This window comes from Syngnathus leptorhynchus, chromosome 14 (assembly GCF_054491065.1).
Source record: "Syngnathus leptorhynchus isolate UIUO chromosome 14, UIUO_Slep, whole genome shotgun sequence".
Classification (NCBI taxonomy): Eukaryota; Metazoa; Chordata; class Actinopteri; order Syngnathiformes; family Syngnathidae; genus Syngnathus; species Syngnathus leptorhynchus.
The window spans coordinates 3,567,384-3,591,862 of NC_141208.1; the positions used below are offsets into that span (position 1 = coordinate 3,567,384).

A 24,479-nucleotide genomic window follows, 5' to 3' on the forward strand; every position below is an offset into this window, starting at 1 on the left:
TGATGGTGACAGCGGGTGATGACATCACAGCTGTGAGCTGATGATGCCGCTCTGTGTGACAAAGCAGTCGAATAAGGCGATGCCGGACTTGTCGTCTCCGCGGGTGGGTAAGTCCCGGCCGGCCAGGAGGGGACAAGGGGAGAAATGGAACCCGACGACAAGCGCCTGGAGTTCTTGAGGCCTTTACTGGTGCAAAGTCTGCATCTGGAAGAGGAGAAGTGGCCGGACTTTTTGAACGCTAAGAAGCACCAGGCCTACTTGAACACCCTCTTCAACACCAAGGAGATGATCAACGTCTTCGCGTGGGTCAACGCCGACAGCAGCGGCTGCCTGAGCTCGGATTTTCCTGAGGAGGGCCGTAAGGTCGTCTGCTTGGGCAAAGCGCAGCAAGAAATGGTGAGCATCGATAACATGGACGACGTACTGCTGCTGGAAGAGCTCTACTCCGAGGACGTACTCACCTTCATCGCCGCGCTCACTCAGGAGGTAAGCTAGCCGCCGCCGATGTGTATGGCCGGCGCTAACTGGCACTGGCGCCGCCCCCCCCTCTTTGTCCCCTTAGGTCATCTGCCCGTTGCTTAGCAACCCGGCCAACAAGGACGGCTGGCCTCCGGGGGCGGCCGAGGAGACGCTCAACTTGATGGAGAGGCTCAAGAACCAAGCTCTCGCCATGAAGGCTCGCAAGGAAGGCTGGACTTTTCTGCCACTTCCCAAACGTCTCCAAGACGACGAGGACAGGTCAGGAGGCAATGGCGAGTCTGAGGGAGGCCACTTGTCACGTTGCTCACGCTCTCTTCTCGAGACAGGGAGACGTGCGACGTGAAGCTGCTGCACGCCTGCGAGTCGGTCATCATCGAGTGGGCTGGACTGGTGTTGGAGTTATTGCAGCGGAATCCGGCCCAGGCGCTCCTGGATGGATTCAAAGCGCCACCGTCGGAGGAGTTCAACTTCTGGAGCAACAGACTCCAGAACCTGCAGCTCATCCTGCAGCAGGTCAGTACATGGACCATTATCAGCCGGGTCACGTTCATCGCTCCCGTTAACACGAACCGCGTCGACTTTGGTTGTGACCCCGCAGATGTCGAGTGACAGCGCCCAGCAATTGGCGTCCCTGCTTCAGTCTGCTCAGGGGGCCTACAGCGCCACCCTGAAAGAGATTCGTGTCGATGTCCAAAAAGGTAAAAAGGAGCCGGCGACCCGGGCTGGGTCGGACTTGAGCTAACCTGTCAGCCCTCAGGACTGGCCGAGGCCCAGGACGCCAACGACAACCTTGCCCCTCTGCAGCATCAGGTGGAGGAGCTGGAGCAGATGGATTACTCGCAGGTAAGCGATAACCTGACGCCCGCGATGACTATGAACATGATGAACATGATGCGTTGCTTTTGTGACAGCTGAGAGACAACATGGCCGCCGTGATGGAGAAGGTCCATCAGGTGTGGATCAGGTCGCACTTTCACTGCAAGCCCTGCTGGATCGTCGTCCTCCTGGAGGAGATTTGTAACTTCTTCATTGAGCGAGTATGCCACCGCCCTGATCTGAAACGCTGATATCACACCATGAGAGACATGTTTTCAGTCCAGGTGTTTTATCAAAACAAGATAAAATGCGTCAAGTACAAAAGCTGACCTCGATGGCTCACCTTGTAAAATATAATAGCAAAATACGCAAATGCTGATGACGAGCATCCTTGCGTTCTCGTGTTGCAGAGCAGAGACTTCTTGCACGGACAGGAAGTGATGCATGGCCTGCTTTTGGATCCCGCGCAAGTTCTGGATGATGTCCGAGTGGTGACCTTGACCTTGCAAACTCTCAAGGACAAATACATCCACCACAGGATGCTGCTGGAACAGGAGGTGCAAGAACCCCGCCTCTGTCATCATGGCGGCTAACTTTGAGTTAGCGGGCGGACTTTATGCTTTGATGTCGTTTGACTGGAATGCGTTCCTCCGCTCACTTGCTCGGGGTCAACACAACTTTGTGTTGAATTGCCCCTCATTTATTTCATTCGGGAACACAGTGAAGGCGCTGAGCAAAAGTATCTTGTGTTGTGCCTTTGTATGCAGGACAGTGGTTTGCACCGCTGGGAGTTTCCATCTCATCTGGTCTTCTCTCGTTTGGATGACTTCCTGATTCGCCTGCAAAGCATCCAGGCAAGCGCAACCCTCCCCACCGGTATTGCTGCTCCACGTTGACCTTCCTGTGCGTCTCCCCAAACAGGAAGTGTTCCGCGTGCGCCTTCAGTTCCAGCTGGAGGAGGTGGTGGTGGCCGGCGGGCGCGGGCGGATATGGACGGGCGCCGTGCAAGGCGTGTGCCGAGATTTCTTGCGCCAGCTGCAAGTTCTGGCCGACTGCAAGAGCGACGCCAGCGAGCCCGCCGATGGAGTAAGCGGTCTTTCTGCGGTCTTCCTGAGCGGGTTCGACCCATCGGGCTGACTCCCGCCCCTTGTGCCACCCTCAGAGCTTTGCGCAGCAGGCCGCTTCCTTCCAGGAGCATGTGTCCCATCTGGAGGCTCGCCTGGTGTCCATCCTGCGAGGGTCGCTTGACGAATGCCCGCTGCCGTCCGCCGCCGTCAAGGTGGTCAGCATATTTGGGCCGCTGCTGCAGCGCCCCGCCATCCGGGACCAGATACGTCCTCAGCTGTCCAAGCTGGTGGACATGGTCCTGCGGGAACTGGACAGGGTGCACGCGCTGGTTAAGATTAAGGCCAAGAAAGAGGTCTCATCCAAATTCACAACGTCGCCGGCCGTCACCCTCAGATGGACCAAGCAACTCATGCTCAGGGCTCACAATGTTCTGCAAAACTTCCAGACTGTCCAACATCTGTAAGGGCAACGTAGAAGCGCACACGTGCAAACCAAACTCAGTTCAATGTACGGTCGTCATGCTGCGTGCTCAGGTGTTTGGAGTCATGCGAGACGGTGCGTCACAAGTTCCAGAAGATCGCCGACCTGCTGCTGGACATCCGAAGCTCCGTGCGTCAGGAGTGGAGCCGCCAGCTGGACGAAGACGCCGCTGTCGTCCTTAAGCTTCCACTAATCCAGGAGGGGAAGGGGCAGCAGGAGCAGCTCGGCGTTTTGGGAATCCCCTGCGGACAAAAGGTTCTTTGTCAACAGATCTCGCCTTGTCAATTGTGGCCCACTTTGTGCGTGTCAAAAGGCAACTCGGGCTTCCCCGATTGAGCGCTTGCTTTCCCTTTTTTTTTCCACGGCTGTGTGTGTCCAGCTGGTGGGGCTGCTGAAGGACATCAAAGAGGCTCGTTGGGAGAAGGATCTGGAGCTCCGTCCCGAGACTGCTGAAATTTTGCGTAGCGAACGAGACATCACCAAAAGTTATCTGAATCTAACCAACATCGTGTCTTCCTACAATGAGGTACGTGCACGCTGGCTCACTGGTCAAAGCTTTTTGTGACTGCCGGGCCGGCCGTCCAGGTGGTGGGGAAGACTTTGCCTGTGGAGCTTCCTCTGATAAGAGATGAGCTGGAGGAACAGAGGCGAAGTCTGTTGGAGCTACAAAAAATCACCTGGACCAGTAACGGTGAGGAGGAGGTCACATGACTTGTGATTGATCATGCTCAAGAGTTTGGAAAATACATATTGTATGTGTTCAGGTGTCCACGAATTGATAGAGCAGAAGAGGCAGAGCTTGGCGGTCTTCTTTGCCTCCGTGAACGAAGCGCGAGCCAACATGGCCGCCTTGTTGACCATCATGGAGGTTGGTCAATACCAGCGTCCTCTTGCCCACGAGCGACTTTGTGCTAGCTCGTAACGTTCGCCCCGTCCCAAGGGCTGGGGGGCACTTTCCCTGCTCAGTCGCTCGGGAGACTTCCTGGAGAGGGGTGTAGCTACGGAACAGAGCTACACACGTGTGCGGGAGGACAGCGAGGAGGTCATTCGTCTGATCGAGGTAAGGTCAGGCCGAGGGGCGGAGTCTTGGACTGTCGGCCAAACGGGTCCGCCTTTTTAAGAAGGGATGTTAACTTTTGGCGGCCCCTGGACCGCGTTGCTATTGTTGTTTCGGAAATCCCAATGACGAGGTGTTCTCAGGAGAGTTCGGTCCGCTACGGCGTGAACGACAAATCGTCGCCCGAGTGGTTGGCCTACCTGGAGCACGTGGACCAGGTGGTGCAGGACGGCGTCCTGCAGATGCTGCTATGCTCGCTCAACTTCCTGTCGCAGAACACGTCGGCCACGGTGAGTGCAAAGAATGCAAGGACCTGATGCAATCGTGCTTGGAGACATTGGCGAGCTGAACGTTCAGGAAAGCGACTGTGTATGTGCGTGCAGAGTTCCAAGGGCGCCTTGCTGCAGGTGTCGTTGCAGCTGCAGCCAACGGGAAGCGTCTTCGATCCGTCCCTGACCTCTGACCTGACCGAGGTCATCAAGTCCTTCATCGCTGACATTAATGCGGCCGCCGCTCTGCCGCCCCGCCTGGCCGGCGCTCACCAAGGGAACTATCAGGTGAGCCGCCACTGCCAATTGGCGCGTCGCCACATGAACGAGCCGTTCTTTATGCGGCCACAGGAGGCGCTGCGGGACAACGCCGAGATAGCTGAGCTGGAAGAGGAAGTGATCCAGCACTTGCAGGAGGTCAACGAGGAGGCAGAACTCCTTAGGGCCAAACTGGACCGCTTCTCGCCGCTGTGGCAGAGTCACAAACGTAGGGTCATGCAAGAATTCCTCACATACGGCAGGAGGCTGAAGGAGGGCGAAGAGGATGTGGACGAGGCCCCGCCCACGCTGGCCGACTTTCAACGAGAGGTGCTTCCCTCTCACTTCCCGTTGCTTTCTTTGAGAGGTCATTCTCAGTGCCTTTTTTTGGGGGGGGGCACCCACAGATCAACGGCCTTCAGATGCAGCTCTCGGAGCTGAACGGGCTGGAGGACTACGACCTGGTCCATGGCTGGCTGCAGGTCGACCTCCAACCTTTCAAAGATGGCCTTCACCTCTTCATCAACAATTGGATCAGCTTGTACACGCAGCACCTCCTCAAGCTAGTCCGCCACAAGTAAAGCGCAAGGCCGCCCTGGCTCGGAAGGTCAATCAATGAGTCTCAAATCGATGGCGCACGCGTTTTGTTCAGCATGTCCCGGCGCAACTTTGATGACGACGAAGAAGAAGGAGACAAGTCTTCGGGGCGCAGCTTCCCCCTGACGGACACCATCATGCTCCTGGAGACGGTCAACGTGGAAGTACCTGAAATCGTCACGCTGCTGCAGGTGGGATGGTGACATTGCCGTGCTCTTGGGAATCCGTCACTCTTCATTCCCAGGAGGGGGAAAAGGTGCAAAAGTCTACACAGCCCGCCTCAAATGCCCCCCCCGCCCCATCAAAAATGGGGAAACCAAGTCAATCCATTGGCAAACTTGGTCTATTCTTCATGTGCATGCTGAAATAAAAGTGGCAAAGCTTTCAGGGGATGTTGCAGCTGCACCTTTTGGGCTGGCCACAGTTGAGTACGCTAGTTGAGTACGCTAGTTGAGTACGCTAGTTGAGTACGCTAGTTGAGTACGCTAGTTGAGTACGCTAGTTGAGTACGCTACGCAAGGAGGCTCCCCATTTGTGTTTTTGTGCGTGGCCGTGTGTATTTGCTGGAATGCTTGTTGTCAACAAAGCACTTGATGTCCATCCATGTTGTGATGTGTTTCAGAGCGACGTCGTGAGATGAATTAAAGAGCAGGTCACATGATCGCCGCTGCTGTTTTTAAAGTCACATGACTGTAGTGGCATTACTCTTCAAAGGACTGCCACCTACATATTACCCACAATGCACCTCACCGTCATCGACGGCGACGTCATCAGCTTTGGACTCAGCGGCGGCAGATCTTAAAAAAAAAAAACAAAACAAAACAGAAAAAGCCCAAAACAAGCCCCAAATTTTAAGAAACACATCACAGCATAGAGTGTAAATAAATGATTTAATAGAATTTCTTTCGTCAACATCCAGACGGGCGGCCATCTGGTGGCGGGAACCGACACGGAAGAGGCACAAAAAAGATGAGGACGCGGTCCGGAAGGAGCGCCAGTGTCTAGTGGCGGTACGCGCCGAAGGCCAGCAGGCTGAGGAAGACGGTGAGGCCCAGCAGCAAGGCGGACGCCGGCGCCGTGAACAGGTGGCGGTACTGGATCTGGCAGTACCACAGCACGGCCAGCGCCAGCCCCAGCAGCGGCACCATCAGTCCGCCGGCGTTCAGCGTTGCCCGAACCCGCGCGATACCCGTCCCTACTGCCCCCCCGGGCGGATCCGGCACCGCTGCCGTGCGCTGCGAGGAGACGTGACAGTGCAGCACGCAGTTGTGCGCCAGGTGAAGCGTCTCCAGCGTGGCGCCGTCGTCCTGCAGCAGCTGACCTTGGTAGATGAGACGTACGTGCCGCTCCTGGCCCGCAAAGTAGGTCCTGCCGACGGAAAAGGCGACGTGAGAGTGATTGGGACTTGCCAAAAGCAAACGCTGCCACTCGCAGCCCAGAGCATGAGAGACAAAAAAAAGCTGCGGGACCTCTTTGGGACGGCTTCGGGAAAGCACTTTATTTCTTGACCTTGCACTTAAGGATCCTTTTGAAGTTCCACTTTACAATCCACTGCTATTTTGAATTAAAAACTTGGCGGTGGCCACAAGCGATATCGATGATAGATATAAATCGAGGGAGATACCAAATGGAGACGGCTAGCGAGCGAGCGAATTACCTCTTGATGTAGCCGATGGTGTCCTGGGGCTTGACGTGCGCCGTTCTCTCCGTGTCATTGAGGAACTTGAGTCTGAGCACCATGTTCCTCTGGAAGTCACCGTCAGGCGCTGGCCCTTCTGTGGTGGAGGCGGGGGGCTGGTCTGTAGGAGAGGCGGCCCGAGGAGAGGCGGGGCGGAGCGGGTGCGGTGGCTCCGAGGTGCGGGTGGAGGCCCAGGCCAGCAGCAGCACGGCCACCGCCATCAGCGCAACCAGCAGGAGCGTCACCTCATCGCCCACGCCCTCGATCAAAGCCATCGCCGCCCAGCAGCCGATCGCACGGCACCTGAAGGGTAGGGGGCGCATACGTTTGATTTTCTGACCCGACTCGGCGTTTTGATACACTCTTGCGCCGTTGCTCGTCTTGGCTGCCCCCCCGCCATTTGGCAAATGTCATTGCTTCTCATAACTTAAATTTTTTAGCTTCAAGTGCAACGCTAAACATCAAGTCCCCTGTCTATTTGAGCCCATCAACTGCTTATTTGCATTTTTCAGAATGTTCTTTTCGATTACCCAGTGAGAAAAAAACTCTTTGTGCAAACAGCAAAATGCAAACATAAATTGTTGGTCCATTTCCTGATTGGTTATTTGTTTCTTCATTTATTATTTACTACCCTAAACGCAAGCACCTCCACGATGCTTCTGGGTGTCATGAGTGATGGCTTTTTGCTGTCCCCCACCCTTAAAATAAGTCCAACCAGATCCCCCAGCTCTAAAAGAACAGTGAGCAGAGCTCGGACTGGGAATGGCAGACTTCGGAAAGCATTTGACGCGACTTCCTGCGACTCGTTGCGATTCGAAGTGTCGTCAGTCAGCTTGCGGGCCAAGTTTGTCAGTTTCCTCGGATACCCACTGACGTCATGATCACGCAAAATGCTCATAGCTACATGCTAACCGCTAATCGCGTCACCTAGCGGGCCGGCCGGAAGTGAAGCAAAAGTAACCGGAAAACGGCAACTCTCTGCCCTCAAATCCAATTTTAAATCGGGATCTCGTTAGCGCGTGTGCAAGAAGCAATGAACTACTTACTGTTCAGGTTCTAGGCGTCATAATAACTGTTAGCCTTAAAGCTAATCGTGCTAATAGCTTGGCGTCACCCCCAACGCTTTTGCCTTGTCTTCTTCTATGGTGTTGTCATCCGCTGCCCCCTGGTGGCCGCTTCGTTGAAGCGTCAAACAAAACAATGTCAACGTCAGTGTCCCTTTTTATATTTGATATATTTGACCTCTATAGGAGTGTTATGTTGTCCCTTGCCGTCTTTATTGCTTTGATGACTGTCTAGCCACAGTTGTTGGCAGACAGTCATGGAATAAAGACGTGCGCCTCACTTCTGCCACAGGTGAATATTTGAGTCGGCGTAAAGATGTGCAGCAGAAAATTCAACACATTTTGACCCCCGACCCACCCCAAAAAAAATAAACATTTTTTTTTGTGATTTGGGGAAGGAGCGTAAAAGCACTGTAAAAGTACACGATGGACGTTTATTTTGAAAAGATGGTGGTGACGTCAGCGGATATTTGTGCGCACTGTGGACTGTGCAGCGTCTGCAGCAAAGATGGCGGTGGCACGGGATCGAGTGGTTCGTCTGCTGATGCAGCTCGAGCGAGCCACGTAATTACAAAACAACTCATACGGATGAACGCGAGCGAGCATGCAACGCAAACGCGTGGCTAAATCGATCGCCCTTAAATCACTTTTAGTGCACTGTACTGTCACAAATGGTTATTTAGGTATAGATTTGTCACAGGCATCAATTCTAAAACCATCCAATGTCATGACTCTGCCGTATATAGGTGTCAAGTTTTCATTTTAGTTCCTACGTTCCCAGAAAGCGCTGTCTCTGGCGGGTAGTTCCAACTTGCAAGCCTTCCAAAGTTCAGCTGCCACTCGTGATTCCACGCCCCCCACGCCACGTGTCTATGATGCACATGTTTTCATAGGATTAGCGTCAGTCTCTGCAAATTTTGGAGCTGTGCGCTCTATGTTTTCACTTCTTGTGGGTGCGCTAAATTGCATCGAAGGTGCTCTTTAATTGTTGGAAAACAACACAATCATGTGTTAAATGCATTAAAATCATTAGCACGTAGCTTGACTCCAGTGCTTGTTTACAAGACGTGTTCATAAATATTGTGAGGGGGATTTATTTTGTTACGTGTTGTGTATGAATGGACAAGTCGAGTCGCGTCGGAAATTCCGTCTGAGGTGGAAAACCCATGGCAACATGCACGTGATCATGTTGTGCATATGTGTGTGCGTACAGGTGCAGGTGTCCTGCTCACTCCAACACTTTCCATCAAGGTAAGTTGTAAAGTAATAAAAATAAAATGGACGGACTGGGACAAACGAATGAACTCATTAGATCATTACTTTATGATCCTAATTCAATTAATTGAATAATTAATTACTGAACTAACTAACATTTGCTGATCCCTGACGTCTTTGTTGGCAGTGGTGCCAAGTGGCCGGCGCGGGACGGACTACGCTTTTGAGGTAACGTGCGATGCCTTCAAAAGCACGCTTCAGTCACTCATCGTCACGGCCGTGCGTTTTCCTCGAAGATGGCCGCTTCCAACATCCGATACGGAGAGGGGGTCAGCAGGGAGATCGGCATGGTAAGCGCCGCCGAATGATCCTCTAACGATCGGTCCGCTACGTTGGCAAAAGTGGCGCTTGCTTTTCACGTTGCAGGACCTGCAGAACTTGGGCGCTCGGAACGTGTGCGTGATGACCGACGCAAACTTGTCCCGCCTCCCGCCCGTCAAAGCGGTGCTGGAGTCGCTGGCCGGGAGCGGCGTGCCGTACCAAATGTACGAGGGCGTTCGCGTGGAGCCCACTGATGGCAGGTGAGACGAGCCCCACCCCGCTCCCGGTATCCTGCTCACCTAGCCGTCGTTGATTCGCAGTTTCAAAGACGCCATCGCGTTCGCCAAGAAGGGCGCCTTCGACGCGTTTGTGGCGGTGGGTGGCGGCTCCGTGATTGACACCTGCAAGGCGGCCAATCTGTACTCTTGTCACCCCGACGCCGACTTTCTGGACTTTGTCAACGCTCCCATCGGCAAAGGGAAGCCGATCACCGGCGCTTTGAAACCGCTCATTGCAGGTAAGCGGCAATAGTTGATGCTGAACTCTTGCCGTCTGGGCACCGTTAATTTCCAACCCCCCCGCCCAGTCCCGACGACCGCCGGCACCGGCAGCGAGACAACGGGGGTGGCCATCTTTGACTACGAGCCTCTGAAGGCCAAAACAGGTAAGAGGCGCCAGTTGCTCCAACCGAGTCTAAATGCTCGAAAACAAATTGGGAAAGTCCCTTCGAGCGGCCTCTATTGATCACTGAGGCTTTTTGTGCGTTGAGGCATCGCCAGCCGGACCCTGCGCCCCACCTTGGGCGTGGTGGACCCCCTTCACACCCTGAGCATGCCCAGCAGGGTCGCTGCCAACAGCGGCTTTGACGTCCTCTGGTAAGCGGTCGCTTGCTCGCCTGCAGCTGCCGAGCAGATGCTCTGACCATGCTGTCCTTTGTCGCAGCCACGCCCTGGAGTCTTATACTGCCCTGCCGTATCACCAGCGGGCCCCCTGCCCCCCCAATCCCCTCAACAGGCCCGCCTACCAAGGCAGCAATCCCATCAGCGACGTGTGGGCGAAGCACGCCCTGCGACAGGTCGCCAAGTACATGAAACGGTAAGACAAGATGATGCGGCATTGGCATCTCAAATGGCATGGTACTCTTCAACTGCGGTCATGCTCGGCAGGGCGGTCGACGACCCGGAGGATGCGGAAGCTCGCTCCAGCATGCACCTCGCCAGTGTTTTTGCCGGCATCGGCTTCGGAAACGCCGGTGTCCATCTTTGGTGAGTGTTTGTTTGCGAGCGCCTTGGTGTGGCGCAGTGGCCCAATGTCCTGTCCCATTCCAGTCACGGTATGTCCTATCCCATTGCTGGAAACGTCAAGACGCACAAAGCTGATGGCTACAATGTGGAGCACCCCCTGGTGGTGAGTGTCCCCCCTCCAATTAACGTGCACCAGTTGCATTCTGACGTCCGACGTACATGTGTGCATCAGCCTCACGGCCTTTCGGTGGTCCTGACCGCACCGGCGGTGTTCGGCTTCACGGCTCCCGCGTGTCCGGAGCGCCACCTTGAGGCTGCTGAAATCCTTGGTATGTACAAATCAGGTGCTCTCAATGTGGCGTTGGCCGGAATTGCTAACCTGCGTGTGGCCTCGCTTCAAGGCGCTGACATCAGCCGTGCCAAGCGAGCGGACGCGGGCGCCGTGCTGGCCGACGCCTTGCGTCACTTCCTGTTTGAGCTGAAGGTGGAGGACGGCCTCGCCGCCGTCGGGTACCGGCAAGATGACGTGCCTGCGCTGGTCCGAGGAACCATCCCGCAGGTGGCGCGCTCGTTTTAAGATTGACTCCTCCCTCTCCTGTCTGCTCTTGGCGACAACCTTTGCATGTGTTTTTAGGAGCGCGTGACCAAACTTAGTCCCCGTGAGCACAGCGAGGACGACTTGACGCGTCTGTTCGAGGCCTCCATGAAACTCTACTGACACGGCTTCCTTTCTGTCACGTGCCAAACGTGAAGGTACAAAGCGGCCAGGTGAACGCTAGTGGCACTGATTTTCTGGATTTGTTTTTTTTTATTCAGAAATATTTGATACAAAGGTTTGACGATTCGTCAAATCGCAACTGGGCTCTGAAGTGAAATAAGACAGAGACACGTCGGTCCATCGGCTCTCGTTCACAAGTGTCTCATCGAAACTTTTCATCAGCGGGTGACGCAAACCGATTGCGCTTAAGTAAATATGCAAGTCGTTAAAAGAAGACAGACTAAATCATCAAGAAAGATGTCAAATCAGTAGTTGCATTCGTCGACAAATCACAAAGTTGTCTTTGATGCTCAATAAAATGTTCAAAAGGTGTGCGGCTTCATTGAAAATCAACTTCAAAAGTGCCGAAATCCAATCAATCGTTGGACTTTATGTCAATAACCGAGTGCAAAATTCTTGTGCATTCAAGTGCCGTTCCTGCCCAAGAAATCAATCAATAAAATAGACGCAATGAACATGGCACGTTTCCCAAGTAAAGCTGTTCAAGTGCATTCAAGTGCTATTCCTGCCCAAGAAATCAATCAAAAAACAGAAGTTTCCAACTAAAAGTGCTCTCGCTCGCTGCCACCGCATACCCATACAGACGTAGATCTCCATCGATGCAAAGTCTTACTTCTGCACATCTCCAAAAGCAGATGAGCATAAGTTGTAAAAGGGGACAAGAAACAGATGTGATAGGAAGCTTCATATTGATTCACAGGCTCCACCCACTGCATTTCTCTGCGGACACAGCAAAAAAAAAAGGAATCGTCAATCCATTTCGAAATCCACTTTTTCTTTGAATCATCCTTCTCCGTGTTCTCACAAAAGTTTGGGCCTGGCGCCCCCCCCCGACGACCTGGGATTGACACGACACGTTTTGCGTGTAACGCTTACCTCAAACGGTTCGCTTTTGATCCTCAGCGTTTCGCCCACGTCGGCGCCGTCGGTGGGCTGCAGGCACCACCACACTTCCTGACCCACCAGCGGGAAACACAGTAACTCGCCGCTGTCCGCCGCGCGGCCGTGCGAGGCCCGGGGCGCCCCGCCTTGATGCCCGCCGCTCGCCAGGCTTTCCTCCTTGAAGGAAGCCTCGGCGCCACCGCCCGGACTCAACAGCTGAACACAAATCAAGTCAGGCTTTGCGGGCCGGCCGGACAGGCGGCGAGGACGGCAGTTCACCTCGGAGGGAGCCATGACGGCAGCTCGGGCATTGTGCTCGGCGCTGTGGGAGGGGCTCCATTCGCTCAGCATGTTGAGGATTTCGCTGCTCATGAGATGGTCCTGAAAGGCAAACGCAGCCCATCACCGGCTGGGCCAGGCCAGACCTCTAATTCTGAGAAGGCCATCCACGAACACTTACCTCCGAGCGCGAGAAGACGGCGGCTCGGTCCTTGTGCTCGCCACTGTGGGCGGGGCTCCAATCGGTCAGCATGTTGAGAATCTCGCTACTCATCAAGTGTTCCTACAGTGTCAATGTGACATCACAGACAGGTTAGGAACTCGCGCGCAAGCTCCATAATGGACAGGTCCCATGTTTGGGGTCTACGTTGGACTGCGATCGTTGTGCGTTCAAAGTTCTTACAGCTATACGTGCCGCGGTATACGTCGGCTACCGACCAAACTCAGAGAGACCTTTCAAAGTCAGCGCCAGCTTTCTGCTGGCCACGTGTGGTTCCGTGCTCTATGTGGCGTGTGCGTGGTGGGCACCTCGCCAGCCGCGTCGCCCTTGAAAGCCGCCTGTCCGGCGGAAGACGAGGACGAAGAGGCGGCCGACGAAGACGAGCTGGACGAGGAGGAGCTGGAGGAGGTGGTGCGGTGCGCGCCCGAGTCTGGGTGCCGGTGGAGGATCTTGCGAGGGCTCTCCTTCTGCACCTTCCTCTTCAGGGTGGAGTTCCAGCGGTTTTTGATAGCATTGTCAGGCCTGAGGAGATGCGCACGTGAAAGACGACAGCAAGCGGGGTGGGGCCGTGTGGGCGGGGCGCCTACCTGCCGGGCAGTAGCTTTGAAATGTGTGCCCAGCGGTTGCCTAGCAGGCGCTGTGCCTGGCAGATGATGCGGTCCTCCTCAGGCGTCCAGCGGCTCTTGATGACTTTGGGGTTGAGGTGGTTGAGCCAGCGCTCGCGGCACTGCTTGCCATTGCGGCTGCGCATGTGCTTGGCGATCAGCGACCAGTGCTTCTTGCCAAACTTGCGCACCAACTCCACCACCTGCCACGCGTCAGGGTCACGCGCCGGGCCCAGGGTCGGGAGCGCGCTCACTTACCCGCTCATCCTCCTCCAGCGTCCACGGGCCTTTCACCGGCTCCACACACTTCTCCTGCGTCCACTCAGCCACCGAAGCCTCGCCCTGTCCAAGGCCAAGTCTGAGTTAGTATAGCCCTTCTGCAGAGGCGAGCCTCCGTCGCTGAGCCAACGCCCAAGAGCTCCTTCGGGTACAAAGAGTCGGTCAGCGTTGCCCCTGGTAACCGCAGCATTTGGACTGTCCAACAGTGGGGGTTGTGAATTTTTTTTCTATCCCCAAAATTTTCAAGGATTTTTACAATTTGCCTCTGTGAAAGTCCTGCTCAAGTGCCAGGTACCATTAACGTGAGGGGTGGTTGCCAAGTAAAAATCACACGTGGCCGAAATCGCCTCGTTCCCTAATGGCGTTGTCCAATGAGGCTTCTTCGTTACTCAACCGATTTCTTCTGCATTCAAAAGATTTGGATTGAGTGGTCACCTTCCTCCAATTCGCCCAATTTAGGTTTTTTTCCCTCTTCGGTCACCATTTGTCCCATTTCAGTTAAGCGGCAGCTCTTCCGCGTTGGCACAACACAAGTCGCACTTGCCAGTTCTGCTCATTGAAGGAGACGAGCGAGCGGACTTGCCTCCTCTTTCACCCATTCCGACTTGACTGGAGTCAATCTGGCAAATCGTCCGCGCTCATCTTTGGCCGGCAAGCAGCAGCAGCATCGCTTGGTGCTGGCACACGAGACGAGACAAGGCACGGCAAGACAAGACAAGACAAGACACGGCAAGACAACACAAGACAAGACACGGCAAGGCAAGACACGTGATGCGCACTGACGACGGTGGCGGGGCATGCGTGCCGCACGACTTGCTGAATGTTTGCGTCTTTGTTCATCCATTTGGTTTACAGGCAGGCTGAACAAGACGACTGAACTTTCTGTTGACGTTCATGCAAATTTTCCACCGACGCTACTCGGGAGCCCGCCAAGATGACTTTTGGATTTGGTGCCATGCCGTGTCACATTTCCACTGTCAATGTGAGCTCGCTTGGTTTGAACAAAGGTTGGGAAGCACCGGTGCCGGTGGGTGTGCGGCGTGCGCGTGAGGTCTGACCTGGATCTGTGGCTTCGGCCGCTCATCGTGCGTCTGCTGGCGACGCTCCAAGTGGGTTTGCCTGCCTGACAACCACATCAAAACACTCGGAGACCATGTCGGTGAAAACAAGAACGACATCATTGACGCACTTGGGCCGGGCGCCCTTCGACGTGAACATCTATCTATCTATCTATCTATCTATCTATCTATCTATCTATCTATCTATCTATCTATCTATCTATCTATCTATCTATCTATCTATCTATCTATCTATCTATCTATCTATCTACCTACACACATATATATACATTTACATATATACATATATATATATATATATATATATATATATATATATATATATATATATATATATATATATATATAGGAGCTATTATATACATTATAATTACACACACACACACACACACATATATATATATATATATATATATTGGCATATAAATATATATGCGTGTGTATGTGTATATATGTATATTTATATACACACACACAGTATACTGTAGTAGTACTGGTTACTGTCACACGAAAAACAAAGCACATTTTAAACGTTCGCAGTAAAAGCGTGTCAATTATCACAAAATGATCAAGCTTTGCTGCGTTCCATCCTACGAAATACGTAAAACGAGCTCTTTGTAGTTAATGGCCGCGATTAATTTGAAAGTGATGTAGAGGGTGTTTGACGACCGCTAACTCACCTGAAAGTTTCTAATGATTGAGAGGTTAAGCTAAGCTAAAATAAGCAAAAGAGCTAAACTATGTTTTGCGCAAGTGATCGAAGCGACGTTGTTTGGCGCTCCAATCGAATGTTGATCGTCCGTCCGTCCGTCCGTAGCCGCCGCCGACGTCTAACAGCTGGCCTCCAACTCCCCGCCCGATCAAAGAGGCGCTTGCCCATTGGCCGCCATCGCTATGACGTCACTCTTTATACCTCACCTTGGCTTTATGACGAAATAGTTGAGAAAAAGTCCCCCCCCCCCTCCGCCCCCCGCTTCGTTTTATTTCTCATCTCCAAACGACATGTCATGCTCAATAGCAATAGGAAATTGTGACATGCACTGATACCGAGCAGTCACTACGTTCGGAACATTTTGTCACTCATATTCAGTGATCTCATCTTACGGAAATGTTTAGCTCTATAGCTGTGCCGTTATATCGCTGTAACCTTTCTCTTGCTTTTACTGGGTTTCCCTTCTCTAAGGTTCTCTTTAGTACTGTTAACCTGCGATCCTTACCTTTGTGTAGTTCCAGAATGTTGTGAAAATGCAAGATTTCAGTAACAGTCATACTTATGTTAGCTGCGTCTATAAATAAACATTTTGTTGTTAAAATTAACCAAAACGATAATCGAACCTAAATAAAAATGTCAAACATTATCCAACTATCACAAATATAAATGTGCAATGTTTTTAATCATATCATGTTTAAAAAACTGTAAAAATGTACATACAATATCAAAAAATGGGGGCTATTTTAATTTAAAAAAAACAACTAATAAATGAATTATATCAACCGCAACGGAGAAAAAGAAAGAAACATTTTGTTTTGCGCAATACTCGTTCTTTCTTTCATAAAGCAAACGAGTTACAATTTTGAGCCAATCCTATTACGACTGTTATTACTAATGGTCATTTTTAAATTGTCAATTCAAAACAGATTTCAGTCAGTTTTGCTTCCAGCTGTTTCGGTTTGCGACGTTGCGGTGACGTCACGAATCGTGAGGACGTGATGGAGCCAGCACGCTGGGGGCGGGGTGTACGCATGGCGTGATGACGTCACGTTCCATGTTTTCGCCGCCGCCGCTCGTGTTAGCTGCCGGCTAAAGCGGCACCAAGTGGATTTAAGTGGACGCATTTGATCCAGATTTGCTGTACCGAGTTACGAGAAAAGCACGGCGGGAGGACCCCGCAGCTGGTGTCCGCTCGCTAGGCTGCGAGCTCTGCTTGCCGCGGAGACTTCGGGTGAGTGGCGAGAAGCCTCGGGGGGCCTCCGAATCCCACGGAACAGCGGGCCGCCGTTAGCCTGGCGACTAGCAAACGGGACAAAAACAGCCCGGGAAAACACGCACTCGCTCTGATACCGTCGACCCGAAACAGCCGTTAACGTAAATGGACAACAAACCCTCCACTTTATTGGATGCCAGCCACCGCTTTCCTCGCTTGTTTTCACAAGTGAGCCGCTCACGCTAACCGCGCTAGCTAGCTAGCTAGCGAGGCGCAATGCTAACATTGAGGCTCAGGAACAGTTTGTAGCCTCTGGATCAACAGTGATTTTAGCTCAAACGTGTTGAATTTAAGCGTCACCGATGAAGCCCCTCTTCTCGTTTACGCACTCTCGAGTGTGTGTTTGTTATGGTCAAGCGCAACCCATCGGCCAATCAACCTATTTGACAAGCATTTAGATAAACGATGGCTTGATTAGATCATTTCAATCTTGAAATTGCCCAAACTCTCCGTTGAAGGTTTGAAACTAATCCAGCTTAAATGTCTTCCGGTCTATGGCGTCATCAAGCCGGGATGCCTGGACAACGTTCCCCAATGGACGGGATAGATGTGACCGTCATTTCGAGCGCCTGCAGAGGGTAAAACTGGCCTCTGGGGATGAGGAATTATCCGCTTCAATTCCAATGACTCCAAATGCAAGCCTGTCCAGACTATTGTGTATTCATTCATGGTGACACGGATAATGTATTCGTGTTTTAAAGAAAATACTCATGCAGAGGATTACTTTCCTTCTGATGTATGTGACGAAGCGCAACACCGACTCCTGGCGAAGAGGACAAAATTTATTTCCGACCATTTATTTTTGTAATTGTGTCGGCAACCGTTATTGGCGGTCTTCACGAGTGAGCAATACACAGAAGTCGTCCCGATGTGATATCTGCTATTGGTACTTGCCAATCCCGTGTTTGGTTCAAAATGTTCTGGCAAAAGCTCGTAGAGGTCACAGTTCCGAGGACTTCTTCAATGTTCCAAGGTTGTCACTTGCTCTCGGAGCCATGGAATAGCTCGCGCCTGTCAAGTCTTCTGTAATACGCTGAAAGAGGCTGTTTTTTTTTTTGTCACACTCAAGACAGGCGATTGTACCCCTAGACAATCAGCAACCCCTCCCGGGGGGGGGCAGACTCGCGGCATGTGGCTTTTTCGGACACGCGGTCACATTTTGTTTTGACGCAGGTCCGCCCAGAACGCAGACATGGCGACGGACGTGAGTTCTCCGCAGCGCTTCTTCCACATGCCGCGCTTCCAGCACCAGGCGCCGCGGCAGGTCTTCTACAAGCGGCCCGACTTTGCTCAGCAGCAAGCCATGCAGCAGCTCACCTTCGATGGCAAGCGCATGCGCAAGGCCGTCAACCGCAAGACCATCGACTACAACCCCTCTGTCATCAGATACCTGCAGGTAGGAACTCAATTGTGATCTGCTTGTACAGTTCCTGCACTGTTTCTGAAGCAATACCTTATTCTGGAATAGTAAAGGGATATTAAAAAATCTGATTCTTTGAACAAAAACTCCTCAATGATGAAAAATGAGCCGTTTTATCGCTAAACTTGAAAACTTCCCAGTCTACGAGATGGCTTTCTTTGTCTCTTGGCTTTCCATTGCTCAGCCACTACCTTCTTGCCCACAGAATCGTCAGTGGCAACGAGACCATCGCGACCTGCGAGCAATCCAACCCGATGCCGGATGCTACAACGACGTGAGTCTACCTTCCTCGTCCTCGTCTCCTTCCCTCGTCCTCTTTTCATACTTTTATCCTCGTCGTTTACTTTGCTGCCACCAGAATGCAATTCTCTCGAAAGCAAGCGGCGAATTTTAAAATCCTTCCCAAGAAATCAGGCTGCCATTGAGAAAAGGTGTTGCGCTAGCGCCACCAAAGTGTCGCGGAGGACGACCGACAACGGTTACTCTTGAGAGGTTTTGGACACTTTTACCTTCGACAAGGTCATGTGTGCAAAGTTTCGAGGGACAAGCTTGCATGTCTTGTGGCAAGCGAGTCAAGCGGCGTGACCTGATGTGTGCGTTTGCGTCCCACAGTTGGTCCCTCCTATCGGAATGCTGAACAATCCCATGAACGCCGTCACCACCAAGTTTGTGCGCACGTCCACCAACAAAGTCAAATGTCCCGTCTTTGTCATCCGGGTGAGTTGGTCATGCCTGCTGGGCTGTCTGCTAAGCGGGGAAAGCTCGCCTGCATTTATTTTGTTGTTATTGCTGACACACGCATGCCCGCCCGCAGTGGACTCCGGAGGGGCGTCGGCTGGTGACGGGAGCGTCCAGTGGCGAATTCACGCTGTGGAACGGGCTGACGTTCAACTTTGAGACCATTCTCCAGGTGAACACGCGTGGTGCCGCTCGTCCGATGGAGAAACCACAATTAACCTCCACAAATTGAAATGGCCACCAGGGGGCAATGTAAAAGACGGCGCTGTAAAGCTGGACCGGAGAACATTTCGACCTTTGATAACTCTTCCAGTGAAACATGAACTTGCAACTATTTGAATGGCACCATAGCCACTGGATGACGACGACTGCTTCGCTTTTACTGGCACAAAAAAAATTTTAGGAGGCTGGCGGGAACTCTGCCACAAGAAAAACTACAAATGCGCTGACGTGCTTTCCTTGCAACATGTGAAGAAATGGCCTCAGTAAAAAAAAACATCAATAATATGGGGGGGTGTCTCTGAACCTGTGAATAAGGTCCAATGCCAAAGTTACCAACAATATACCGTATATTGTCTGATGCAGCCTTTTGTGACCTACCTCAGGCTCACGACAGCCCGGTGCGCGCCATGACCTGGTCGCACAACGACATGTGGATGCTGACGGCGGACCACGGCGGCTACGTTAAGTACTGGCAGTCCAACATGAACAACGTCAAGATGTTCCAGGCACACAAGGAGGCCGTGAGAGAAGCCAGGTTTACACCCGATCGCCACTTTTCCCTCCTTTGCCGCCTTCTCGTGTGTCTTGTTAATGTGTCTGCTAATAAAGTGGCGTCAATAAAGACCAAAGTGGCACTTTGTCGGCCATCAATAAAATTGATCACGCTTTCTGTGTGTCAGCGCCACCTAGCAAACGCCTGCAGGATGCGGGACCGTGATCACTCACTTCTAAACCTAGACTCAAGTACAAAGACCTTTGTCTAAATCGAGATCCCTGTCATAATCCTTTGAGCCCGGACCTGTACGTGCAGCTGAACTCTTTCCCCAAACCTAAAGCTCGTCACACACTCGGACCTGATTTTACTCGTTAACTCGTACTGTCCCTGAACGCAAGTCTAAAACTAGACCTGAACTTAGGCTGAGGGGGGCCAATCGGAGGGGGGGTGTGTCTGTGCTCAAGGTCATGCTCCCAACCACTCTGCCAGGGCGTCCCGTCACGATTAGAGTGCCCGAGTTGCTCTTTGACTTTGCTTTCAAAGTTTCCTTGGAAATGAGGGTCCCCCCCCCCCGTACCGGAGTCATCAAGCTTAGCGGCGGCCCTGAAGTGTGTGTGTGTGTGTGTGTGTGTGTGTGTGAGACGTGTCGCTTCGCGTGTGTGACGTGTCGCTTCCTGTGTCCTCTCTAGTTTCTCACCCACCGACAGCAAATTCGCCACCTGCTCAGACGACGGCACCGTTCGTATTTGGGACTTCCAGCGCTGCCACGAGGAGCGCATCCTTCGAGGTAGTACAACCCCCATCACCACGTCCCTTGTTTTTGGTCTTTCTCTCTTCATTTTCCAAATACTCTTGTACTTTCAAGCGGGTGAAGGCCTCTTGTAAACTTGCGATGAAAGGTTTTTGTGTGTGTGTGTGCGTGCACAGGTCACGGTGCCGATGTGAAGTGCGTGGACTGGCACCCCACCAAAGGTCTGGTGGTATCCGGCAGCAAAGACAGTCAGCAGCCAATCAAGTTCTGGGACCCAAAGACCGGACAGAGTCTTGCAACCCTGTGAGTCCCAAGTTCTTTCCCTTCAGCTTTACCAAAATGGGGAAGAGGGGGGTGATGTTCCCTCTCCCGACTCGGCTCGCTATCATGATTTAGCGAATCACATCAAGTGCTGTCCGCACACAGCCATCCAGCCAGCCCTCTATTGCGTAATCTATTTTTGTGTTTGAAGAAAAGACAAAAATGAAACCCTTTGTCTGCTGGCTGTCACGCGTCAATGAACAAAGAGGTGCTATTTGTTGTCCGCGAGCAATTTGCAGCCATTGAGCATACTCGACTTTGACCTCCTCAGCCACGCCCACAAGAACACAGTGATGGAGGTGAAGTGGAACAGTAACGGCAACTGGCTGCTGACGGCGTCGCGCGACCACCTCTGCAAGCTCTTTGACATCCGCAACCTGAAGGAAGAGCTGCAGGTGTTCCGGGGTCACAAGAAGGAAGCCACGGGTGAGCCGCCGCCCAAATCGCCCGTCGCAAAGTTGAGCGTAATCGAAGCGAGCCATCTTTCACCGTTTGACCATTGGTGGCCATCTTTGAAGAGAAGGGCGAGCTCGGGCCACGGTTCTCTTGGTGCGACTAACTGGAGTACTTTTGCTTTTCCCAGCGGTGGCCTGGCATCCCATCCACGAGGGGCTATTTGCCAGCGGAGGCTCGGACGGCTCTTTGCTCTTCTGGAATGCTGGGTAGGGAGCGTGCCTGGGATCGCCTTCCCGATCGTCCGGTCCAAGTCCGAGCGCGTCATTTACGTTGCGCTTTTCGACATCAGGGTGGAGAAGGAAGTGGGTGGCATGGAGATGGCGCATGAGGGAATGATTTGGAGTTTGGCCTGGCACCCGCTCGGTCACATCCTCTGTTCGGGATCCAACGACCACACCAGGTAGCGTCCACTGCCTCACGCTTACATGTGGAGAACAAAGAAAACAAAAAGTGTTGACTTTGATGGACTGGTTGGGAACCGCCGGTAGTTTTCCATTTCATGTCTCCAACCTAATAGCGCTGTCGCACTCTGAGTAGCCAGGCCAAAGTCACAGTGTGCTCCGTGTTTGTTAGTAAATTCTGGACCAGGAATCGTCCCGGCGACAAAATGAGGGACCGCTACAACCTCAACCTTCTACCCGGCATGTCGGAGGACGGCGTGGACTACGGTCAGTTACGTGACACGACGCATTAAAAAGCAAATTATATCAAATTAAAAGCAGCAGAGACCCGCTGCAAATAGCCCAAATCAGAAAAGAATTGAATCAAAGTGATGAGGAGCTGTCACAGTAATCTACGCATGTGGTGACAGATGACTTGGAGCCAAACAGCATGGCCGCCATCCCCGGAATGGGAATTCCCGAGCAGCTGAAGATCGCCATGGAGCAGGAACAGACGCGTAAGTAGTCTTTACGACAAACTGCGTCAAACAAAAGCTAAGATACTGCAATTGTGTCCAGATAAAGAGGCGGGGCCAGAAGAGATGTCCATCCCGGGACTGGATTGGGGCATGGATGAGGTGATGGGCAGGGACAACAAGAGGGTCCCGCAGAAGAAGGTCCCCTACGCCAAACCCATCCCAGCACAGTTCCAGCAGGTCAGCTCGTGCTTATACACAACCCGATTGTCGCCAGCTTCCGACTCCGGGAAACCCGACCCACCGTCTTCTCCGTAGGCCTGGGCGGAGAATAAAGTTCCCTCCATGCCCCCGTCTGGAGACGGCCCCAAAGAGCGCAAGGCGGAGCCCAAAGGAGACAGCAAGAAGAGAAGTCAGGTGGAGCTGGAGCAGGAAATGGCGGCGTTGCAGTACACCAACCCCAAACTACTGGAGGTGAGACGTGGGCCACGCGTGATGCGGGCCACGAGTGCCACGTCGCCAGCTAATCAGCTGCTCTCTTTTAGCAGCAGATGAAGATGGATCGCATGAACCAGATGAGCTCGGACGGCTCCCAGCAGGGCCCCGGGCCCCCCTACTCTGGTCCCGCAGTGCAGCAGAACTTTGCTCCTCCCCAGTCCAATCACATGGGGCCCCCCCACATGGGGCCTTCATTCATGCCCTCCGCTCAGATGGGCACGTCGTCCGGGCACGGGCAGGCCATGATGGGCCCGCCAGACATGCAGAGACACACCTCCTCTTCCAGGAACATGGGCGCTCAGGGACCGCACAACTTGGGCCCCGCAGCCAGAGGAGTGCCGGGCCCTCACGGGGGCATGATGGGACCTCCCGCCAGAGGAATGGGGGCACGGGATCTACAGGGGCCTCCCCCTCAAGGGGGCATGATGCCGCCTCCTCAAGGAAACATGATGGGACCTCAGGGGGGCATGATGGGACCCCCATCCAGGACACATAACTTCGGGATGCATGGGCCTCATCCAGGAAACATGCAGGCGCCACCTTACATGCAGCACCAGGTAAGTGTGTTGTCATCACGCCTGGTCCCATGGTCCTCCTGACTCATGCTCTTTGGTGCTCACAGGCCCAGACTTCAGGTCCCCCCATCCACGGGAGGGGCCAGCAGGGCCCCAGCAACAAAGGTGAGCCGCAGTCTTGGCTGTCAAAAAAATATTTCTTGTGATCATAGTGGAATTGATGATACGGAAGCAGCACGTGTTCCTCTGTCAAAAACTGTAAAAGCACCGTGTCCCACACAGTCTCTTGAGTATCCTTGTTGTGTCTCTTTCGCCCTCCCTCAGACGCCCGGGGGCCGGCCCCCAACCACCACATGGGCCCCCAGGACCGCCAAGGCGGCGGGGGGCACGAGCACTTCTGGGGAGACGGACAGCACAAACCGCAGGATTTCGACGGGGGCCATGACTTCCACAGCCGTGGGGAGGAGGCCTGGAGACCCGGATCCGCTTTTCCGGGGGCGGCAGGACACCGGGTCGGGGCGGGTCTCCGAACAGGCGGGGCCGCAGCCAACTGGGGTTCCGAAGAACGCGCCCCCCGGGACTTGGGAGAGTTTAGAGGGCGGCGAGACGACAGGTAAGCCAGACTCGTCTTCTCTTGGGCAACCAGAGCGCCCAAACTGTCAATGGTTCAGGTTCAGAGGAGGCCCGGGACGGCCCGGAGGTCGAGGCTACTCTGAGGACTACGCGGGCCAGGAGGAAGGTTTTGACGCCCTCGAAGACGGGATGGGCTGGGACGCCGGGGTCAGGACCAGGCCTAGAGGTGGGGGCCCCCCACGAGGAGGTACTTTTATACTTGATTTACTATTGGGTTTCGGGGTCCGGGCTAGCCACGTGTGTTGATCGTGTGATCTATGATGCGTTGAGGTCCCGACGGCTACCGCGACGGACTCTCCCTACACGACAGCGCATCCCCGGCGGGCCGTGAGCGGTCGCTGTCCCTGCAAGGCATGGACATGGCCTCGCTGCCGCCGCGGAAACGACCCTGGCAGGATGGCCCGGGAACGGTCGACCCCCGAGAACGAGACACGCCGGGTGCAGACGCAGGTCACCTTTGTTTGTGTGACATTTGAAAGATTTAAAAATGCTTGACACAATTTGGTGCTTGTATTGAAAGCATGTGTGGCAGGGTTTGAAAGAATAACAAAGCACGTATGTTTTCTCGCCCACCACACACCACCCCGCAGGTCGATCTCTTCAGCGGGACGACGGCTACGGGCGTGGCGCACGGGGTGGCTGGGGGCCTGGCCTCAGGAGAGGGGGACCCCCCTTGCGAGGCGCGCCGAGGGGCCGTGGGCGCTAGACAGCTTCATGGGCTGCTAATCTTTCCTCATTTTTTTGTATGAAATTTCTATGTTTTGTCTTTTCACTGACTGGACAATAAATACCCACGCGGAAGCTTTGAATCCTGCTCAAATATCTGATTGTTGTTTTCGGATCAATGCGCGCGAAGGATTGTGAACCAGCAAGAAACATGGACGACGACGACGCCCTCCACCACCACCACTACTACTAC

At 53.4% G+C, this 24,479-nt stretch overlaps 5 protein-coding genes across 20 annotated transcripts; 3 read left to right on the forward strand and 2 right to left on the reverse strand.

The window, feature by feature from the left end:
• The first annotated feature begins 127 nt into the window (after positions 1 to 127).
• LOC147046058 (dynein axonemal heavy chain 17-like) lies at positions 128 to 7,293 on the forward strand. 5 transcript variants are annotated; one of them, XM_085930812.1, is made up of 22 exons: positions 128 to 486; positions 563 to 738; positions 807 to 993; positions 1,079 to 1,178; positions 1,238 to 1,323; positions 1,392 to 1,517; positions 1,707 to 1,853; positions 2,064 to 2,150; positions 2,218 to 2,382; positions 2,459 to 2,823; positions 2,898 to 3,099; positions 3,224 to 3,370; positions 3,430 to 3,535; positions 3,609 to 3,712; positions 3,785 to 3,904; positions 4,045 to 4,191; positions 4,285 to 4,458; positions 4,522 to 4,758; positions 4,836 to 5,005; positions 5,081 to 5,216; positions 5,648 to 5,677; positions 5,945 to 5,997. In XM_085930812.1, the coding sequence occupies exons 1-21, from the start codon at positions 145 to 147 to the stop codon at positions 5,663 to 5,665; spliced, it is 3,342 nt and encodes a 1,113-aa protein (XP_085786938.1). In that variant the 5' UTR covers positions 128 to 144; the 3' UTR covers positions 5,666 to 5,677; positions 5,945 to 5,997. The 5 variants fall into 5 exon arrangements, 3 of the variants coding, with proteins under 3 accessions (XP_085786938.1, XP_085786936.1, XP_085786937.1); XR_015068251.1 differs by lacking the exon at positions 5,648 to 5,677 and having other exon boundaries at positions 5,081 to 5,281; positions 5,945 to 7,293; XR_015068250.1 differs by lacking the exon at positions 5,945 to 5,997 and having other exon boundaries at positions 5,081 to 5,281; positions 5,648 to 5,847.
• On the reverse strand, positions 5,881 to 8,641 carry tmub1 (transmembrane and ubiquitin-like domain containing 1). Of its 3 annotated transcripts, none has more exons than XM_085930830.1 (3): positions 8,541 to 8,641; positions 6,683 to 7,006; positions 5,881 to 6,393 (listed from the first exon to the last, which is right to left on the reverse strand). In XM_085930830.1, exons 2-3 carry the CDS (start codon positions 6,976 to 6,978, stop codon positions 6,027 to 6,029), a joined length of 663 nt encoding a protein of 220 aa, XP_085786956.1. In that variant the 5' UTR covers positions 6,979 to 7,006; positions 8,541 to 8,641; the 3' UTR covers positions 5,881 to 6,026. The 3 variants fall into 3 exon arrangements, with proteins under 3 accessions (XP_085786956.1, XP_085786955.1, XP_085786954.1); XM_085930829.1 differs by lacking the exon at positions 8,541 to 8,641 and adding an exon at positions 7,750 to 8,373; XM_085930828.1 differs by lacking the exon at positions 8,541 to 8,641 and having other exon boundaries at positions 6,683 to 7,728.
• On the forward strand, positions 8,227 to 11,636 carry adhfe1 (alcohol dehydrogenase iron containing 1). Of its 2 annotated transcripts, none has more exons than XM_085930816.1 (14): positions 8,227 to 8,331; positions 8,981 to 9,018; positions 9,170 to 9,210; positions 9,279 to 9,332; positions 9,409 to 9,563; positions 9,624 to 9,820; positions 9,890 to 9,967; positions 10,073 to 10,178; positions 10,246 to 10,398; positions 10,470 to 10,568; positions 10,632 to 10,710; positions 10,780 to 10,876; positions 10,949 to 11,106; positions 11,182 to 11,636. In XM_085930816.1, exons 1-14 carry the CDS (start codon positions 8,276 to 8,278, stop codon positions 11,263 to 11,265), a joined length of 1,395 nt encoding a protein of 464 aa, XP_085786942.1. In that variant the 5' UTR covers positions 8,227 to 8,275; the 3' UTR covers positions 11,266 to 11,636. The 2 variants fall into 2 exon arrangements, with proteins under 2 accessions (XP_085786942.1, XP_085786943.1); XM_085930817.1 differs by lacking the exon at positions 8,227 to 8,331 and adding an exon at positions 8,392 to 8,849.
• On the reverse strand, positions 11,321 to 15,571 carry LOC147046061 (uncharacterized). 7 transcript variants are annotated; one of them, XM_085930824.1, is made up of 10 exons: positions 15,350 to 15,571; positions 14,649 to 14,709; positions 14,174 to 14,267; positions 13,570 to 13,653; positions 13,294 to 13,514; positions 13,015 to 13,228; positions 12,668 to 12,769; positions 12,487 to 12,588; positions 12,202 to 12,423; positions 11,321 to 12,045 (listed from the first exon to the last, which is right to left on the reverse strand). In XM_085930824.1, the coding sequence occupies exons 2-10, from the start codon at positions 14,672 to 14,674 to the stop codon at positions 12,010 to 12,012; spliced, it is 1,101 nt and encodes a 366-aa protein (XP_085786950.1). In that variant the 5' UTR covers positions 14,675 to 14,709; positions 15,350 to 15,571; the 3' UTR covers positions 11,321 to 12,009. The 7 variants fall into 7 exon arrangements, with proteins under 7 accessions (XP_085786950.1, XP_085786947.1, XP_085786949.1 ...); XM_085930821.1 differs by having other exon boundaries at positions 14,649 to 14,713; XM_085930823.1 differs by having other exon boundaries at positions 14,649 to 14,733.
• Positions 15,572 to 16,405: 834 nt separating this feature from the next.
• On the forward strand, positions 16,406 to 24,369 carry wdr33 (WD repeat domain 33). Of its 3 annotated transcripts, none has more exons than XM_085929931.1 (22): positions 16,406 to 16,612; positions 17,163 to 17,232; positions 17,828 to 18,050; positions 18,280 to 18,348; positions 18,687 to 18,791; positions 18,889 to 18,984; positions 19,418 to 19,569; positions 20,220 to 20,317; positions 20,458 to 20,584; positions 20,874 to 21,028; positions 21,186 to 21,264; positions 21,348 to 21,458; positions 21,632 to 21,726; positions 21,870 to 21,956; positions 22,018 to 22,154; positions 22,233 to 22,388; positions 22,460 to 22,969; positions 23,035 to 23,092; positions 23,252 to 23,540; positions 23,599 to 23,747; positions 23,831 to 24,010; positions 24,151 to 24,369. In XM_085929931.1, the coding sequence occupies exons 2-22, from the start codon at positions 17,168 to 17,170 to the stop codon at positions 24,264 to 24,266; spliced, it is 3,057 nt and encodes a 1,018-aa protein (XP_085786057.1). In that variant the 5' UTR covers positions 16,406 to 16,612; positions 17,163 to 17,167; the 3' UTR covers positions 24,267 to 24,369. The 3 variants fall into 3 exon arrangements, with proteins under 3 accessions (XP_085786057.1, XP_085786058.1, XP_085786059.1); XM_085929932.1 differs by having other exon boundaries at positions 22,463 to 22,969; XM_085929933.1 differs by lacking the exon at positions 17,163 to 17,232.
• The last annotated feature ends 110 nt before the right edge of the window (positions 24,370 to 24,479 follow it).